This window comes from Gekko japonicus, unplaced genomic scaffold (assembly GCF_001447785.1).
Source record: "Gekko japonicus isolate JY-2015 unplaced genomic scaffold, Gekko_japonicus_V1.1 scaffold110, whole genome shotgun sequence".
NCBI lineage: Eukaryota > Metazoa > Chordata > Lepidosauria > Squamata > Gekkonidae > Gekko > Gekko japonicus.
Window position 1 is genome coordinate 906,663 of NW_015173675.1, and position 19,125 is coordinate 925,787.

At 42.1% G+C, this 19,125-nt stretch overlaps 1 protein-coding gene across 1 annotated transcript in view; it reads left to right on the forward strand.

Annotated features, from left to right (window-relative positions):
• OTUD4 (OTU deubiquitinase 4) overlaps positions 1-17,282 on the forward strand; it is a 28,285-nt gene extending 11,003 nt beyond the window's left edge. Inside the window, exons 7-21 of the mRNA XM_015422921.1 lie at positions 905-1,043; positions 2,108-2,153; positions 2,684-2,798; positions 2,910-2,974; positions 4,531-4,631; positions 5,893-6,017; positions 6,563-6,734; positions 7,081-7,228; positions 7,951-8,092; positions 8,791-8,846; positions 8,945-9,025; positions 9,401-9,539; positions 11,637-11,900; positions 13,547-13,587; positions 15,029-17,282. Coding sequence (XP_015278407.1) covers positions 905-1,043; positions 2,108-2,153; positions 2,684-2,798; positions 2,910-2,974; positions 4,531-4,631; positions 5,893-6,017; positions 6,563-6,734; positions 7,081-7,228; positions 7,951-8,092; positions 8,791-8,846; positions 8,945-9,025; positions 9,401-9,539; positions 11,637-11,900; positions 13,547-13,587; positions 15,029-16,216 — 2,822 coding nt within the window. The 3' untranslated portion in view covers positions 16,217-17,282. The remainder of the gene's footprint in view (positions 1-904; positions 1,044-2,107; positions 2,154-2,683; positions 2,799-2,909; positions 2,975-4,530; positions 4,632-5,892; positions 6,018-6,562; positions 6,735-7,080; positions 7,229-7,950; positions 8,093-8,790; positions 8,847-8,944; positions 9,026-9,400; positions 9,540-11,636; positions 11,901-13,546; positions 13,588-15,028) is intronic.
• The last annotated feature ends 1,843 nt before the right edge of the window (positions 17,283-19,125 follow it).

The following is a 19,125-nucleotide window of genomic DNA, read 5'->3' on the forward strand; positions in this document are numbered from 1 at the left end:
GCTTATGCCAAATGCCGTACAAATGTTGGTTGTGTTTCTTTATTTGTTGTACCTGGAGTAGAACTCTCGTTTCTTTTGCTGATAATTTAACACCCACTGCAAAGGTGCATGAAGCACCTCAGGTGTTTAGTACTTTTGAAAAGCAATCTTTGCTGTCTAGATTTATCTTCTCTAGTTTCTCACTGAATTACAAATCTTAGGCTTTTTTTTAAAAAAAATAAGACTACGTAGCGCTGCACCCCATGGGTCAGGACCCTAAGGTGGGTGGAAGAATCTCACCTGCTGATTTGTGATTCCCTATAAAGGTGCCCTATTTCTTTTGCTGCTGGAGTGCATGCATAGGGGGAGAGAGGCTGCCATGCCTCCTCTTACTCTTTGCATGTTTGCTGAAAGGAGCAACAGGTGAGTTAACGATGAAGAAGATTCCTCCTTGCCTTGTACCTCACTATGGTTTTGGTTGAGGACAGCAATGGTTTTCATCATAGCTGGCACCCTTTCTGCCTCAGCTGCTTTCCATATCTGTTTTACCCTCTTCCCCCCCTGCCCACGAAGCAGTCAGCACTGTGATGGGATAAGTTAATATATACCATATCTTATTAATGTTTCATTGTTTTATCTTGATGTTTTTATGAATGATGTACATTGCCCATGGATTGGGCGATTAACAAATTTAATATATAAATAAATAGGTTATATCTTGTGGTGCTCTTCTCAGCTGATATTTCTCGTCTCCGACACACAGTCTGCTGCCCATGGTCCTATCTGTGACACTGTTGAGATCATTCCTGTGCCTCCTGTCTTCCTGTCACATGACCTGCTATTTCACATGTTCAGCTTATAGAGTCTGGATAGGTCACTCGAATATAGGTAATGAATAGATCTTCTTTGTTTTTATCCCCACTAGCTATGCTGTATGAATTGCTGTATGAGAAAGTGTTTGGTATTGATGTGGGTAAAACATTAGAAGAGCTCATCCCTCCTGCTGTGACCAAGGATGGCAGTGGGAGCTGTGAAGAGTCTGATTCAGAGGATGAAAACATAGAGTAAGTCTGCAAATTTAAACTGCAAAAGGGACTTGTCAGGGATTTGTGGTTATTAACCCAGAATGAGAATGGAAGCTTTTTAATGTGAGGAAATTATATGTTTTGCTTTTTTGAAATTACTGTACATCCGTATTTTACAACATTAAAGACTTTCCCCTGTAGAGCAGGAATATATCAATTGCTACCAAAAGCAGTTCTGGGTAGAGAAAAGTTTGAGTCCAGTGGCACCTTTAAGACCAACTAAATTTTATTCAAGGTATGAGGATTTGTGTGCATGCACACTTCCTCTGATACATCCTCTCCTGTAAGTCTTCATTTGGAAAAGAATGTCTTGCTAAGGAGTTGAAGGATTTCCTGTAACTTTTCCATCCTTGTTTTTAGTTAAGGTAGATAGGTGCAAAAGGACAGTAGCCTAGCTTTGTTTATATACTGTCATTGCCCTCCTTTTGTGAAGAAAGAAGTTGGCTGAAAGACATCTTCATAGTTCATTGGACAACTAATATTGGTCACTGGGCTTCACAGTTGGGGAGGACTGGGGAAGTCCTGTTCAGTGCTTGATGTGTGGAATGTTTTTGTTATTTTTTGTTTTAAAACTTTTTTACTTTTAAATTGACTTATAATGATGCCTCTAAACTTCTCAGTTTCTTGGGATCTTATGTATAATTTCAGATATTAACAGAATGGGTAAACTAGCGCAGCTGGAAATCAGACAAATGAATTTGGGTATTGGTGGTGGTTGATAGGTTTTAACAACCTGACCTCGATCTCCAGCTCAGTCAAACCATCTTGATTGGGATGGTAGATACCTGAGTTCTGTTGAAGTTGGCATGTCTGTTTGTCTTAAATGCAAGAACTTCCATTGGATTGTTTCTTTTTAAATCAATTTAATGACTCCCCTTGATTTTTGAGTTTCAAGGGGAGTCAATAAGTCAGTTTAAAAGGAAACAATCCAATGGGAAGACTTGCATTTATTGATCATTGTATGGTTAGAATGGAGAGCGATAACTTGAGAGTGCCAGAACAGTGACCCTGTTTGTCTCAAAAATTTCTTCTGTACTGTACAGAAGTGAAATGGCAGCAATCCCTGATGTGAATGGATTGAAGTCTCTGGTGAGTAAGAAGGTATTTGGCTTTAATAGTGCTACATTCTCTATATCTGTCTCTTGCCTGGAAGGCTGTTAGCATAGTTATCAAGAAGCGCTTAAAGCTTCAGGTGTGAACCAGAAGTTACTTGCATCCTACTGAATGTAAGATTTTTGATGGGATGTAAGTTTTGCCTGATTTTCTCTCACTGTTTTATATACCTTTTGAGAAGAAAATGGTTTGCTTGCTCCATTAGTCAAGCCATTAAACGTAGTCAGAAAAGGCAAATAAATAATTTTGGTTGCTAAGCAGTGATTCATTGTGTTCTGTTTAGTTGGCATGCTTGCTGTGCACACCAGAGATGGAACAAAATAAGTACATGAGGCTGTTGCTTTGGACTGTCATAAGAGTTATATGCAGATACTTTCATTGTGCAGTGTTAATTTAAAAACTGATAAAGCAGGCAATGCGTCCACATCTTCACAATCCTGTTTAATTTGTTCATGCAGTATTGTTGGTAACCTATTGCTCTGGTTATTCTTCTTCCTGCACAACAGGGTCCCAAAAATGAAAGATGCGCTTCCATCACCTTGTCTGCAAAAGTTCTTCAGTTGCTCAATCCAGCAGTTTACCACAACATTGAATATGCCAACTGGCAACGATCAAAACGAGGTAAAGTCTAGCATTTGAGCGTAGAACCCTGGTGGAGGGTGGGGGGTGGGAATGAAGCATTTTTCTTGCATCTGCCAAATAGTATATCACACATTTTATTTGTGCTTGCAGATCAGCAAAAGCGAGATTTTTCTATTGCTGCTGGCATGCAGTATTCAGTTGGAGATAAATGTAAAGTAGGTGCTATTGAGCAAGTTGTCATTCCACTTCCTACTTTGCCTCTCTTCTCTCACCCACGCTGCCACACTCTTTAACTTAGGGTTGCCACCTTTTTCTGGATACCAAGCTTTGTGCCTTTAACAGTAGACACAAACAGGCAGAAGATCGGTAGGGGCATGAAGATGTGGTGGTGGTTGGAGAACATGCTCAAATCGAAGAGTCTTTCCAGAAAGAAAAGGTGGCAGTCCTATTCCTACTTCATCTTTCCTCTCTTCTTACTGCTCCTGGCTCTCTGATTCTGCCTCACTCTTTCTCTCCAGCTTTCTGGAGCAGGGTGTAGGTGAGCATCCCTGAATGCTTTACCCGCAAGGTTTGTTCACAGAAACTTAGATGCTGGAATTCACTCGTAGCTTTTGGGAATAGCTAGAATAATTTGTTAAAAGCAGGGTGGTGGTTCAACTGAAATTATGCATGTGGTCCTCCATCCCGCAGCAAACGTTGGTGTACAAAATACAGCTTGACATAGTTGGGAGTGGACCTTACCCACTCTGAATGGTGCAAATTCTCTTTGATCAGTGGTTCTGGCCTCTTTTTTGTAACATTGTCCACTTCCATCGTTTTGTTGCTTGTAACATTAAGTAGGGATTTATCTCCTACGCATGTGTCTGATGAAGTGAGCTCTGACTTGCTGCAATTTATGCCACAATAAATTTTGTTGGTCTTTCAGGTGCCACTGGTCTTCTGTTGGATTGTCTTGCAACAGACTGAACATGGCTACCCCTCTGGAATTTATTTCCATAGAAATTAGAAGTTTGAGTCACATAAGAAATGCTGTTTGGGGAGGGTTATGCTTCGCCACACTTGATAAACATGAGCTACAATAAAAGCTTAATTATTTTAAATATTGCTGTTCCACTGTATTTTTCCCCCTGTTAGCATTTCTGAACATTGGTAGGAGGAAAGGGATGGCCCTTGATGTGGCTGGTGGGATTGGATTTGGAGGTCCTAGTTGTTCTGCAACACTGCCTGTCCTTTGCATCTGGATTAACTGAACTGGCAGTATTTACCCTTTTCCATCATACGTGTGATGTGTTGGGCACTAAGCACGCAGATAGACCTGAGAGGGAAGTTGGGAATTAATGTAAAGCTGGTTTTGGCTTCTTGATAGATGGGAATATATTCCCCCATGGTTCCCAGGGAGCAACATGAGGACGGGAGGTCATATAGGGATATCACAGAGCCAGTTTGGTGTAGTGGTTAAATGTGTGGACTCTATTCTGGGAGAACTGGGTTTGATTCCCGACTCCTCCAGTTGCACCTGCTGGATGACCTTGGGCAAGCCATAGTTCTGGCACAGCTGTTCTCGAAAAAAGAGCACTTTCTGTCAGAGCTCTCTCAGCCCCACCTACCTCACAGGGTGTCTGTTGCAGGGAGGGGAAGGGAAAGGAGTTTGTAAACCGCTCTGAGACTCCTTTAGGTAGTGAAGGGCGGGATATAAATCCAATTTCTTCTCTTCTTCTTCACTGTAGAGGACTCCCATTTAAATGTGTACTTGCTCTTTCTTTCTCCACAGGTGCGTTTAGACCACAGTGGAAAGTTCTATAATGCTCATATTCAAGAAGTCCAGTCTGCAAACGGACCAGTGGTTGTCTTTGTGGAAGAGCTTGGTGCCAAGTATGTGAATGTTCAGAGTTAGCTATAGAAATATTTTCATGCAGTCAAAGTTGCATATATGCTGACATAGTGTTGTTGTTTTTTAAAAACTAATTTGTGGCTCACATCTTAGCCAGTGCTAATCTTCTTGCACAGAATGCTGTGAAAGGTACGGGTGTTTGGCAGGCTTTGTGTTTTGCTAGGGTTCCATCAAGAGGAGCTAAGGAATACTCCAGGCTAGCTTTAGATAGTATTTACCTTTCATTCTTTGTGAAACTCTTGGAAGCAAGCCACCAACTGCTGCTATGTTACTATGACAATCAAGTGTGTTTATATGTGTGTGGTTTTTAACTGAAAGTATGAAAATGTACTGGGGGAGAAACATTGGTGCAGTTACATCAGTGCTCAGGGAATCTGCTGCAGAGACATCATTTATATGCAAACCAGCAGTTGCTGAGAAATTGTAATACACTATGGGTTGTGTGCAGTTAATACTAGAAACTCTTCATTATTGTTGAAAGGAACGATGTTCTGTCTTGGCAGCCATAGGGCCGGAGGAGGATGAACTGTTGTCTTGTGTGGGGGGAGTTAAACTTTATTGCCTACTTCAAAGAAATATGACTGCTTGAAATGGCCCAGAGCTGAGTTTGAGGGTAAAGCTGGTAAATGGTGATGCTAGAAAGGCAGGTACTTGCAAAGGAGCCAGGCATTGTATTTGAAATAACCTTAGACTTTTTGGCTCCTAATTTTTTATTCTGAGAAAAAGTGTACGTGACGATATTAGGACTCTCTGTCTGCTAGGATGGTATGCCTCTAATTTGTGTGTTTGTGTGTGTTTACATTTCTTGTTCAAGGTATTGGAGTTGTTATACTTGCAGTGATTTTGTAATAGCTCTGCTAAAATGCAGCTTAGCTGTCTCTGTCATCTTATGGCTGGCTAGCTGGAACTGGTCTTTGAAAGGAAAGAGAGGAACTAATAGATCTCTGAAGTGCTCCAAGGTTTTGCAGCACTTAGCTAGAATTTTAAAGGTGCTTTAACATTATAAGCTGGAGAACTGTTGATTTTAAAATTCATGGCTGCTGGTATTTTTGTATGCAATGAGGAGAGGATTTGTTTGATGTGTGAGCTCACAGATTTACATTACTGAATGCTATAAAAACATAATTGCTATTATGGTGGTAGATATCCACTGGACCAAGACTGGTAACTTATGCAGTTCTTATGACATGCTAATTGTGACTTGGAGCTTTGGTGGATTTTTTGATGCTGTCTTCATTACAGGCATTCTGTTCTGCTAAAGAACCTTAAGCCACTCCCACAACCTTCTCCTGTGGAAACCTGGAGCACTGTGTCAGGGAAGAAGATGAAAAGGCCCACTTCAGTGCATGGGCAAATCGTTCAGACGGGTAGGATTTCTTCTCCTTTTTAAAATTGTGTCTACTTAATGCCAAGCAGAACAACATAAGAAGAGCCCTGCTGGATCAGTTCAGTAGTCCACCTAGTCAAGCATCATGTTTCACCCAGTAGCCCACCAGTTCCCTTGGAGGGCCAACAAACAGGCATAGAGGCCAAGGCTTTCCCCTGATGATGCCTCCTAGCACTGGTATTCAGAGGTTTGCTGCCTTTGTATGTGGAGGTTCCTCTTATCCTCTCTAACCCTCTTTAAAGGCCGCTATGCTTGTGGCCGTTGCTATACCGCTGGGATTGAATTCCACCGTGTCACCATTTGTTGAGTAAAATATTTCCTTTTGTTTGTTTTGAATCTGATGCCTGTCAACTTCACTGGATGTCCACGAGGTTCTAGCATTATGGGGAGTGGGAGAAAAATTATCTCTTGCTGTTTTCACCATTCCATGCACAGTTTTATAAGCCTTTGGCATGTCCCCTTTAGTTGTTAACCCCCTCAGTCCTAAACCTGCCTGTGCTGAATTGAGAGAAATGCGTGTTACAGATTCAGATCACCGAGGGTCAAAGAATCCAAGCAAGCCGATAAAAGCTCCCTCGGCACGGCCTCCTCGACTGCAAGGAGTCAGGGAGCATCACACATCTTGCCCTGGGCTGTATTCTCAGAAAACCTCTCCTGAGCATAAATCTCTAAGCAGAAATCCATCACAGGTTGCAAGGTGAATCCAGAGTGTCGCTTCAGGGACAGCTCTTCACAGGTTGTGGGTTGTGCCTTTTAAATTATCATTAGTATTTTAAATATCGGAGGTGTGTACTAGAAAGCTTTCTTTATTTGGATTAAATGTTAGGAATTTATTAATTGTAGAGGTAGCTTGTGGGCTACCCTTTAGTACTGGGTAATACCCCTTAGTTTTAGCGAAAGTCTGAACATAGCTGGTCAAGGGGTCAAAGTGTTAAATCTATGAAAAACTTAAATTACAGGGGGTTTTGTGGGGGGAAATTATAACTCAAGTTAGTTAAAAGTGATTTTCAGTTTCAGTAGCTAAAAACTGTTTTTCTTTATAGAAAGGTGGACCATGAAAGAATGAATGATTTTGACTACGCCAATTTTGGCCTTTCTCCAGAGGAATGCAAAGACAAGCAGTCTGTAGAAGAAATGTGTTCCCCTTATGAGCTTCAGCTGCAGGATGAAGAAGCCTTTCCTGCTCTTTCTGTACGTCTGTTTAACAGAGAACGCTTTTTGGAACACATCATTTTTTCCCCCTGCCAATAAAGTCAACACCCACTTCACTGCAGCCTATCTGTATAATTAAAGGACAGTTTTGTACAGTGTAAACAATGTTAATGGTGTAGAATTCTGTGCTAAACTTATAAATTATACATCAAGAAAAAAAGTTGTAATTTTGTGTTTTTGAGAGTATCCGGTGTATAGAAACGTGACATATTTTGGCTTTGTTTCTGAAACAAAGCTTGGCTGGGAGATGCTGCTTGGGGGTGAGGTGGCTTTTTCTTTTGTTTTGGAAACTGTGTGACTGATGTTGTATATTTATTCTTAGTAATAAAAGATCTGTTAAGGCCTTACAGCAGGAAATCACACTGCACATGGGTCAGAAACCAAAGCTTGGTTTGGATATTAATCTGTGCTCTAAGTGGAAATAGAATTGGTACTTAAGGCTACTAGGAAGCCCATAGGATTCAGTGGGATGAATCCTGAACAAGCATAAAAGAGAGCTCTTTCTCTTTCTTTAAAATTTCTCTGGAGGATTGGCATGTGTTCAAGCCATGACAACTGATAGCAGCAGCAGCCTGATCCGAAAAGGGCTCCCGTGCTGGATCCTAAACCATTTCAGGTGGTGGTACTTTAATGACTGCGGTTTCATGTAAAATGCTGGCCACGTCAATTTTCAATTTAACAAAAATCCTCAATTCTTTCAGAATTCATCAGTGTCTCAGGTATCCACTCAGACCACTGGTAACTGTGGACGGAGGAAACCTTTGGTTCCTAAGGCGAGAACAGCCAACCATCTGAAAGAAGAAGAGGAGAGAAGAGACGAAGTGGGAGCAAAAGAAGAAAAAGGTATCAGACCTGGCCTTTCTCACCTCCTCCCTTTGGTATATAAAAAGTAATGTTCTAAGTTTGCGGCCTTCTGTACTTCGCAAAACAGTGAAGCTATGCAATCTTAGAACATTTGGGCGAAGAGCTAATGTAGTGTAGTGTCATAGTACAGTTGGAGAGGTCTGGGCTCAAGTTTCCGCTCAGATCATGGAGAGCTAGTGTGGCATAGTGGATAGAGTGTTGGACTAGGATCCTTGGAGACCTGGGTTTGAATCCCAACTTCTACCATGGAAGCTCACTGGTTGACTTTTGGCCCATTACATACTCTGAGCCTGACCTACCTCACTGGGCTGTTGTGAGAGAATGTTAGGAGGGGAGAATGATTTTCTAAGCCACTTTGAGTCTCAGCTGGGGAGAAAAGGGGGATATAAATTTTAAAAATGCAAGAACGAAATGCGAATGCACTGAACATCATTGGGTGACCATGGGCCAGTCTTAGTGTTGGGTTTATTGTGAGAAGGACATGGGGGGGGGGGCTGTAAGCCACTTTGAGCTCCTTAGGAAAAGGTAGGATTAAATTGTGCTAAGAGTGTAAAATATCAGGGCAGTCTCCAGAAAAGCAGCTGAGAAGCAGTCTAAATGAAAAATTGTGGTATTAGACTTGAGCTGACAGATTTTCCGGAGTCTTTTCTTAATTGTGCTTTATTTTGCTATTGCAGACTCAAATCCGATGCAAAGACCTCTAGATATGAAGCTTGAGACAGAAATGCCTGAAGTAAATGTTAAGAGGTGTCAGGTACTTCCCAAACTTTTCTGTTCTGCAAGAATGATAACTCAGGAAGCAGCTCTGATTGTCTCCTTTCTAACCTCTAGAACAACAGGGAAGATGCCTCTGATCCAGCAGTATCACCGCCTTCAAGTCAGGGAGATGCACAATCCCCATCAGTTGAACAAGTAAGAAATACATGCCAAAATTGTTGCGGTCCTTTTTTTTGTGGATTCTGTTTAGCTTCTGAAATGTGACAAGATCAGGCTAGCCTGGGCCATCCCATGTCGATTTGCCTAGAGTGCCAAAAACCCTTGGGCTAGCCCTCATTGACGTGGACTTAATAGTTAAAAGCTCGTTGGAAGGATCTTTGCATGAGCCCGCCGAATTAGAATCGACACAACCTGAGCCGGATAAGCTCTTCATCAGAATGGATATCATGATTTAAAGACTGACATTCCTATATCAGGAAGAGAGTGTCAGAGAATCCTGCTTCTAAGTGAACATTTAATTTTGAAAATACTGAATGTCACGGGGTATAATCTTTCTTTGCTGTTTTGCAGACGTTGCCAGAACTCTCATCAGGTGTCAGCCACACTCCATCTCCGGTTTTTCCTGAGATGCATTTGCCTCCTGCAGTGCCTTCTGTACCAGCCATTGTGCCAGCTTGGCCAAGTGTGCCACCAACCTATGGGCCAACAGGTTGGAGAACAAATACCATCCCAATAGGAAAATGAGGAGTAATAATCTTGCATCATGTTTAGAATTGCTTCCAGAGATCTGGGTTTAAAAGTAACTGATAGTACAGTGCAAAGTATACTTTGGACCAGCTGTTGCAGACCAGGTTGAAGCTGGGGGGGCTTCATAGGAAGTGCATTTGCTATTGTGGTTTCCTCAAAGTTTGGTCTGATAGACATCGAGGGAACCAGATGCCATCTGGTTTTGTCATCAGTTTTTGCCCTGTTACTTCCTATAGCTTGTGCTCATATTCTCAGCTCCCAGACTCAGCTACTGGAACCCAGCCAACCATTCAGAACCTTTTCTGGCTGGCACTTTGGGATTAAATGGGAACCAGACAACTTTAAGAGGTGGCTGTATGAGCTCTTGCCCTGAAAGGGGGAAGACAGTTCTGACCCCTTCCCCTAAGACAGACAGTCTCTGCTCCCATTTTTAGAAAACCAAGAGTGCTTAATTTTTGTATAAGCCAGAGCATTAGAAGGGCTCACCCTTTGTCCTTGCAAAGGTATTGGTGGCACCTCCCCTCACGGCTTCTGGACTCCCATTTGAGAAACTCTGTATTATACATCACATGTTCAAAGTAGGTGTTCCAGTCTCCAGACTGAGCCTTGAGTCGGGCATAGTGACACTGCAAAAGTCAGGACAGGCAGTAGCTGCTAGTGTGGCCCAAAGGAGAGTAAATACAACCCCCCCCTCCTGTCTCTGAACACCCCAAGAGGACACAGATTCAATTAATTTCAGTTGCTCAGTTCTGTGAACTTCATGGTTGTGGTGTTCTTCCTTTTCCTCTTTCCCCTCCTCTCTCTCCAGACTCTTATCTGCCTCTTTTTCATTTCTGTGATTGTTTTTGAGGGTCTCCCAAGAGATGGAAGAGTTGGAAATAAAGTAGATTAGGGATGGTGGTGGTCAATCAGCAAAATATTTCCATGGCTGCCAAACCAACTCAAGTGTTGATGCCACAGTTCTTAGAATGTTTGCACTTTCATTGTTCTTGGATTCTCAAGATGCTGCTCTTTCTTCAGGTTTTCCCTCATCTTGCAGGTTTATTTTGAGGTCTCTTTACTCATTTGATCCTAGGTCATTTTGTGGGTGTCTGATCCTCAGTAGTGCTCAGCATTTAGTCAGATGTGGCATTTTATGCTTATTTTATATCACCCTTCCTCCATGGTGAGAGCCAGGGTTAAGAGTGTTGGACTAGTATCTGAAAGATCCAGGTTTAAATCCCCACTCATGCCATGGAAGCTCACCTTGGGCCAGTCACACACTCAACCTGACCTACCTCACAGGGTTGTTGTGAGGATAAAATGGAGGAGAGGAGAAGATGTAAAGCTGCTTTGTGTCCTCACTGAGGAGAAGCTTCTTTGGAAGGTTGGAAATGGCCAGTGGAGTGAATGTGCCCTTGTGGCCTGACCTCATGGGCCTTTATGAGGTGATCCTGATACATAAAGGTTGAGGACCCTAGAAGGTGGTTCACAGCAGCCTTGGTGGGTGGTCCTCCTCACTGTAAGAAGAAAGTGTGGGGCATTGCACTCGGAGAAGCTCTTGGGGAATTACTTGGGCTAGGGTCACTTGTGGCTAGTTAGACCAAATGTTTGGGCCCTGAGGAAGTGTGTGGCATTGGTCACAAGTTTGGGAACCGCAGCTTCCACAATTAGAGCAGGGATCTCCGTTTGAGCTTGTGAGCCACTGATAGCTTATGCATTTCTTTCAAAACCCAGGGGGGAAAAATCTGTTTGAACCTTTTTTTAAAAAAAATGGGTTTTTCTCTGTGCTGTTTAGCTGTAGCTGAATTTCTGGTGTTCTTCCTATTCCATGTTCTGTTTTGAGGATTGATCAAAACTTGGAAATGTGTTCTGGGGGTGGCAGTGGGGGATTGTTCTCATTACTCTGAAATAACTCATTAAAGAAAGGTTGGTGGTTTCTGTATTAGAGTAATCCCATAATTCATATCTTAAATAGTACTTTTAATCATAATGTTCCATTTTCTCCCTTTTCCCCTTTGATTGTATATCTTTAACATCCCCAGGTTTAGTGAATGTTGTTTACCCCTTTTTATCTTAGGTGTTCCACCCCAAATATCTGGGCCATCAGTAATGCCATCTTCAGCCACTGGTCTAGATTCCCCTCTCACCCAGACGACATCTAGTCCAGTTGCCAGCATTCCAGTACCGCTCCAAGCTGTTAGCCAGTCTCTAATGCCAATGTCTCAAACACTGAATCCATACCAGGATCCACTGTACCCCGGATTCCCCCTTAATGAAAAGGGGGAGCGAGTCATGACCCCTCCTTATTCCTTTTGCAGCAGAGGGGAGGATCTTCCAAATGGTAAGAGAAGTTTTACTTCATGGCTCAAGCGAAACATTATCTTTGTTGACATCTAAGCAGAGGGGGAGGGAAATGTATTAAATGGCTCTGAAAACCAGCAGTGAACATAACCTGTTGTAGAGTGCTTATAAATGTGATCCTGTTGCAGACCTTCTGTGGCTTTGTTCAGACATCATGAAGCTGTGTTCATGAATGCTGCTTGTTGCCATACTTGTGTGCTTCCTTTGTGTGCAGGGTACAATTTAACATGTTTTGCCTTTGGAAATGTTCAAGCAGTTTGCCTTGACATCTGAACATGGGTGCCTTTTAGAGTAGAGTTTAGAATCCATTTACTGGAGAGGAGAAATTTGCCTAGGTGGCTGTATTTGGGTATTGTGGCAAATTGGAAACCAGGGAGAGCTTACTTGCATTGTGTCTGTGCTAAGGGGGTGAGGTGGGGGGAAAGTTACCTTGGGAACAAGCCAAGTTTGGGCCCACTGTACACAAACAGGTTTATTTGTAATTTCTGAATGAAGCCTGTACTTCATTCAATAATCTAATTTCTCTTTTTTATGCCAGAATAAATCCTTATGTCCATATGAAGACTAGTAGCACAGCCACCTGTGTCTGTTTATTCAGAAGTAAAATCGATTGTGTTCAGTCATCTTTACTCCCTAAAGAATGTGTTTAGAATGACACCTTTGTTCATCTTCAATAGACTTTCTCTTAACTGGGAAAACTCATGGGAGTCTGAGGGGCTCTCATCCAATTGCATACATGGTCTAAAGCACAGGAGGTGCTAGTCTTGCTTGAAGTAAAGCATGTCTAGATCTGGCCAGTGCCTAGATGGGAGACCACCTGGTGTGTGTCCGTGCATTTGCTCCCTTGAGTTCTATGGAAGGAAGACAGGATGAACGTTACACAACTAATATCTGATTATTTGCTTACTCTCTATATGTACCTAGTAAGAGATATAAACTGATGAAAGTTGCTTTTAACTAAATGAACTTGGCTTTTCAGTGTATTTGCACATTGGTGAAAAATGCACCTTTTTGAATTAATGTGCAGTCTTTCAGTATAATAGCTTGGATCCAGGATAATATTTTCACAGGTACAAGGACTCTCACGCTGGAAAGTTATTTTCCTGCGTCTCCCCCCCCTTCTGTTCTTGCCATCTGTAAAAATGTTAGTCTGGTTCCAACCCAATGTACTTGTAACACCATCTTTTCTTCTAGTAAAAAATAGTAGCTTTTGTTTAAGAGAGAAAATTAGCGCAGTAACTAGCTGGAGCCAGTGCTTAACATTAAACTTCTCCTCTCGTGTTCCTACTAGTGGATGGGTAAGCTGTTTATGCACGGCCAATAGCGTCATATTTTGATATAGGTGCTGGAATGAAAAAACATTCTGTGTAAATAGCTGACACAGGTTGCTGCTGACTCTAGTTCCTTGTCCTCTGCCTCACCGTGCTCTCATCTGTTCACACACTACTTTTTCCCTGATCTGCGTCCATCCTAAAAAGTGTGTGTAAGCAACAATATAGCCAGTACAGTATGTCTTCTCTATAGTAGATTCAGCTCTTTAAGTGAAATGTGTTTAAAACCTGAAATGGTGAAATTGTGGTAGCGAACACTGGGATTTGAAAACGTTTTCTTTCTTTGTTTTTTTAGATAAAAATGTTCTCAGATTTTTCTTCAATCTTGGTGTGAAGGTAACATCTATATTTTCTACTTGCTGTAGGACAACAGATTACACGATTTAATGTTTATAAATATTAATTTTAGAGAAGTTGACACTGTCCTGTCTTGAAATTGGCACATATCAAGTATGTTTGGCCTGTGTGTTGAAAGTGCTTGAACAGTTCAAGAAATATTACTAAATAGCAGTTGCATGCACTGAGACCTGGATAGCCCAGGCTAGCCCAATCTTGTCAGATCTCAGAAGCTAAGAAGGGTCAGCCCTCATTAGTATTTGGATGGGTGACCACCAAGGAAGACCAGGCATTGCCACGCAGAAGCAGGCCATGGCAAACCAACTCTTAAACGTGTCTTGTTCTTGAAAACCCTGCAGAGTCGCCATAAGTCAGCAGCAGCTTGATGGCAAAACCCCCCCTCCAATATGGCATAATAGTTGGAAAGGCAGTTAGCTTGGATTTCAGGTTATGTTTAGAAATAATTCGGTGTGTTTTATTAGAAGATCGATAATGTTGTATACTGTGTACCTCCAACAGCCTACCCTGTAGATGGGTGTATTGTCTTCTGAGGTAGCACCGTAGGCCTTGTATGGGCAGCCCTTTCCCTGTGGATCTGTATGAGTCTACCAAACACTTACTAGACCAGGAGTTTAGCCACTGTGTATGAGAATGGTGAATCCTCCCTTCAAAGAAACGCAGGCCAACTGGTGGGGACCATTTTGCCACACTTGAGCATGGCAGCACAATCCTGTTTATTTGTTTAATTTCATTTACACGCTGCCTTTTTTTTCTTCAGTGGGGACCCAAAGCAGCTTACATTGTTCTCTTCCATTTCATCCCAACCACCCTGTAAATAGGTTAGGCTGAGAACATGTGACTAGCCAATCCATGGCAGAGTGGGGATTTGAACATGGCGTTTCCCAGATCCTGGTCTCCACTTGTTGGCTCTAATATGCAGTATTACTCCTGCCTAAGCCCGTGTCCCTTAGACTGTACAAGACTGCAGTGTTAATTGTGTGCTGCTCAGTCATAATATAGTAGGGGGAAGGTGCTTTATAACAGCATACGCTGGCTAGAGGTTACTAATCAGTATTCTCCTATTAAAACATTCTGTATTAAAAACTTTTAAACTAGATCTTGGTTAAATGAAATTCATATTTAATTAGAAAGGAGGGGCTGTGGTTTTGTGGTAAACTACAGTTTGTCTGAAGAAGGTCTCTGGTTCAGTTTGTCTGAAGACGTTCCCTGACACCTCCAGTCTACAAAAAACAAAACCGGGATCTTAGTTAGCAGGAAAGGTCTCTGCTGGAGATCCTGGAGGGGGTTAGGGTTAAGCCAGTCAGAGTGGACAGTACCAAGCCAGATGGACCAGTGCTCTGACTTGGTATAAGCCAGCTTCCTGTGTCTGTATGAGTTAGATACTGTTCAAAGGGTAATAACAGTTCATTTGTGTTTGCAGGCATACAGCTGTCCCATGTGGGCCCCACACTCCTATTTGTATCCTCTGCATCAGGCTTGCTTGACAGCTTGTAGAATGTACCCAAAGTTGCCCGTTCCAGTGTATTCTCACAATCCTTGGCTGCCAGAAGTACCTTTGACTCAGAATGGAAATGGAGCTTTACAAGCGGAAGGCCACTTTCCTATGCAGAATGAAGTCACAGTGAATGGCCAGAGCCCACATGCCGAAATCATGCCTCCATCTTTGCCCCTCTTCATACCTACTACTCAAGTGCCTGAAAACCAAGGACTGGTCTGTATAGAGTCTGAGAATCCAACACAAACACTTCACACTGAATATGACGAGTCGTTGGGACAGAAAAGCGTATTCCCACAACCTCCATTTGGGCAGAGTCCATTCATGGGACCTGTTTCAGTTGCACCTATTTTCCCTCACCTTTGGTATGGGTATCCCATTCAGGGCTATGTTGAAAATTCTGTGGCAAGACCAGTTGCTATGCCTCCTGAGGACACGCGAACTGCTGTGTACTTGCCTAAGGAGTGCAGTTCTCCTTCTCCAGCTCCAGCATGTGTTGAGTCGCTTCAGAAGTCCAAGGATGATAGCAGCATCCAGCACCTTCCCTTCCCTGTGACTACTGCAGAGGGTGAATGTGGTGGTCTCAGTGTAAACTCAACCGGGGTGCCTAAGGAGAAGCAGACTTGTACTGCTGCCCTGTCTGCTACAAAAACAAAGTCGGTACTGCAGAATCTTTCCACAGAGATGGAGAATAGCAAGAGACAAGCAACGTCGGCACCAGTGATGCCACTAACAAACGCTAATGAAAAGACAGACAAAGCTGGTGCAACTAGCAACCTAACAACCAGCCCGGGGGAAAGTAAGGTACAAAGGCCAAGGGAAGAGAGTTCTGAAGACGAATGTGAAGTTTCTGATCTGCTGAGAAGTGGCCGGTCAAAGCAATTTTATAATCAAACGTACGGAGGAGGTAGAAGACCCAGAAGTGAATGGAGCTACCCTCCTGGGAGGGGGGGATACTATTACCCAAGAAATGAAGAAGGATGGAAGGGGCCATCTACCAGAAGCAGAGGTGAAGGCTATCGCTGTCACCGCAGTTCTAGAGGGAGGCCATATCGTAATGAGAGGAGAAGAGCAAACATGGGAGATGGTCATCGGGGGCAGCAGTTCCTTTAAGAGTGACTTGGGATTCTTCCAACATGAATACTGAGCTAAAATATGCCCTAATACTCACATGCTTTCTGCTTGCTTTAAAGACCAGAATACCCTATTAATTTCAGAGTGAAGTGAGGCTGAAGGGGAAACAACCTTTTAGTGTTACTTTTTGTTTTAAACTGTTTGGTTTTGTTTAAATTCTTCACAGTTGTGGTTAAGAGAACCTGTGTTACATTTGGACTTTTTCCTCCCCCAAAGATTTGAGTTTGTGATGGAGTAAAGTAGTTTGTAATGAAACTTTCCTGCAATTGAGTATTTTGACACAATATAATGAACGTTGCACCAAATAGAATGTATATCCTAGCATACTGTATCTTGGGGCTATGTTATGCTACAAGAATTCTCAGCCTGGACTGTTGTCTTTGTGCTTCCAATCCAAAGGCCTTTCATCTCGAAACTTGTGAAACTTGAATGTGTGGGGTGGTGTTTTTTGCTTCAATGAATTACCCTGTACAGTGGTCAACCATTCTTGTGTCTTAGATGTTTTATTCATAGGGATACTATTTTTTAATTTTATAAAGTGTTTCTTGAACTAGTAAAAGCAATCAAGAATACCTGTGTGGAGAACTGGCAAGAAATTCAGTTTAGTGGTGAATTCTTCCAGGCAGTCTTAACACTGGTATGACCCTAATGGTGCCTATGCCAATTATGTATTATAAAACAAGGGTAGATGCTGTGCATTTCCAAAATAGTTTTGCCTCTGTTACAATACAGTTAAAGACACTTTTGCACTGACAAATCCCTAAACAGTTGCTACAGGAAAGATTCATGAAACAACTCCAGTTGCTTTTTTTCTAAAGCAGGGCTTATGTGATGAGTTAGTATTTAGTCTCTTTCCTTTATGCACTGTAAAGGCTAGTTGTACTTTATAAAATTCCTTGCTATTTTTTTTAAAACAGTGGCAATCTTGTAGAATTGGAGGCCTCTTTCCTATCTTACAATGTCAATCAATCTGACTGCTGCCTTCTGTAAGTCTGAGTTGTGTATATTTGTATATATTGGTGTAAAAGGTGAAGGTTACTTTTTATTAATGTCCAAGAGATTCTATAGCCTTTTTGAGCAGGAGACTTGAATGATGCCATGTTTGTGAATTATCTTCAGCTGCATGCTGTGTACTTCTGATTAAAACATGTTTGTTCTTTGACTTGTATTTCATTGTATGCATGACTTCTGTACTTATTAGAATATTTTAAATTAACAGGCACTAGAAATATATTTTTTATTGTAGAGCTGAATGGAAATTGCTAGGTACTGAAACCCTGTGCAGGCATAAGCCATGTCCCCCGTGGTTTTCAGGCTGTGAGTACCTTTGGAACTCTGAAGCAGGGGCATGTATATACACACGTGTGACAGTGACTCATGGGGGGAGAAGAGATTAAAATACACATGGAAGACAAGGAGGGGGGGCCTGCAACACCCTAGCCCCCACTGTCTCAGCTGATCCACTGGTCTTGTTTATGGGGTCCTGGATCCCTTTTCCAGTGAACGGTGGGAGGATTCAAATTAAATGTCCCTTTATTTGTGTAAAGGCAGCCAATCACTGGTTCTGCCTACTTTCCTGAAGTACAGGATGGAACCTGGGGAAGTGTCTGGGTGCTACATTACAGAACCCTGAACTAGTAAAACTATTTCCAATAGAATTAGTAGGGTTCTCATTTATTAGCTTTCTTTTTCCACACTCTGCTTCCAAGTTTTATTCTGACCTAAATGCTTGCATAGTCTGTTTTTGCCTGAGCATGAATATATCTTCCACTGGAAGGAGGAGTACTCATTTTGAGAAAGAAATAAACATTTGCCTCTTTGGGACAGAAGACTCTCTTGCTCAGACAATGAGGGTATAGAATGGACTGTATGACACTGAACGGCAGGTGATGTTCCTTCACAAACTCCATACAAACAAAAAACTAGCCAGCAGAGAGGATTTCGTATAGGGAAGAGAAATGTAAACCTCAACAAGTGCCTACCCTACCACTCTACTTCATTCTGTACGTAACTCAGACCTAAATGTTTAAATAAAACTGACAGCAGGATGATTTCAAAGGTTATTTCCATAAATCAGAAACTAGTGAAGTGCCAGATTGTACATCATATTCCACTGGAAGCAGGTAGTATCTGAATTAACAATATTATGCTTGCGTTCTGACGCAGTTGACTGAAAGCTAGCTAAAAGTAAATTTGTATAAAGGAATTCAAGAGATAGCTTCACTTCTGTTCCATACAAATTGGTAGAAAGTATTTCAATGGAAGACAGAGTACAATTTGTGTTTTAAAAAGTCAGGCCAAGTCAATAAAATTCTTTTGAGTGCTGAAAAGATGTGACTCCGGCTATGCAGTTTTAAGAAACAATCTCATTCTCATCAGTGGCTCCTAAGCCAGTGATGGCGAACCTTTTAGAGACCGAGTGCCCAAACTGCGACCCAAAACCCACTTATTTATCACAAAGTGCCAACACGGTAATTTAACCTGAAAACTGCGGTTTTACTTTAGAAACTTTATTTCTACATTAACTTAAGAGTAAGGAAAGCAATCCCAAATGCTTTCATTTACTTAAAATTATTTGGCAGAGAATTTGACACTTTAATGATAGTCTGGGCCTGGCTGGGGCGATGGCACGTGTGCCCACAGAGAGGGCTCTCTGGCACCCGTGCCATAGGTTCGCCACCACTGCTAAGCAATTTCAGTAGTGAGATAAGGTCACTTCATTGTCTAGTGAATGGTTAAGCAAAGAAAACTGCAGGATTGGAAGTAAAGCATAGTAAAAATCTCCTCCTATGTTCTGGTCTCAGTAGTATGATCAAGTGGCAAGTGGTAGGAGAATAATAAACTATCCAGATTACAGCAGGAAAGATCCCCCCTCAACCTGAAATGCT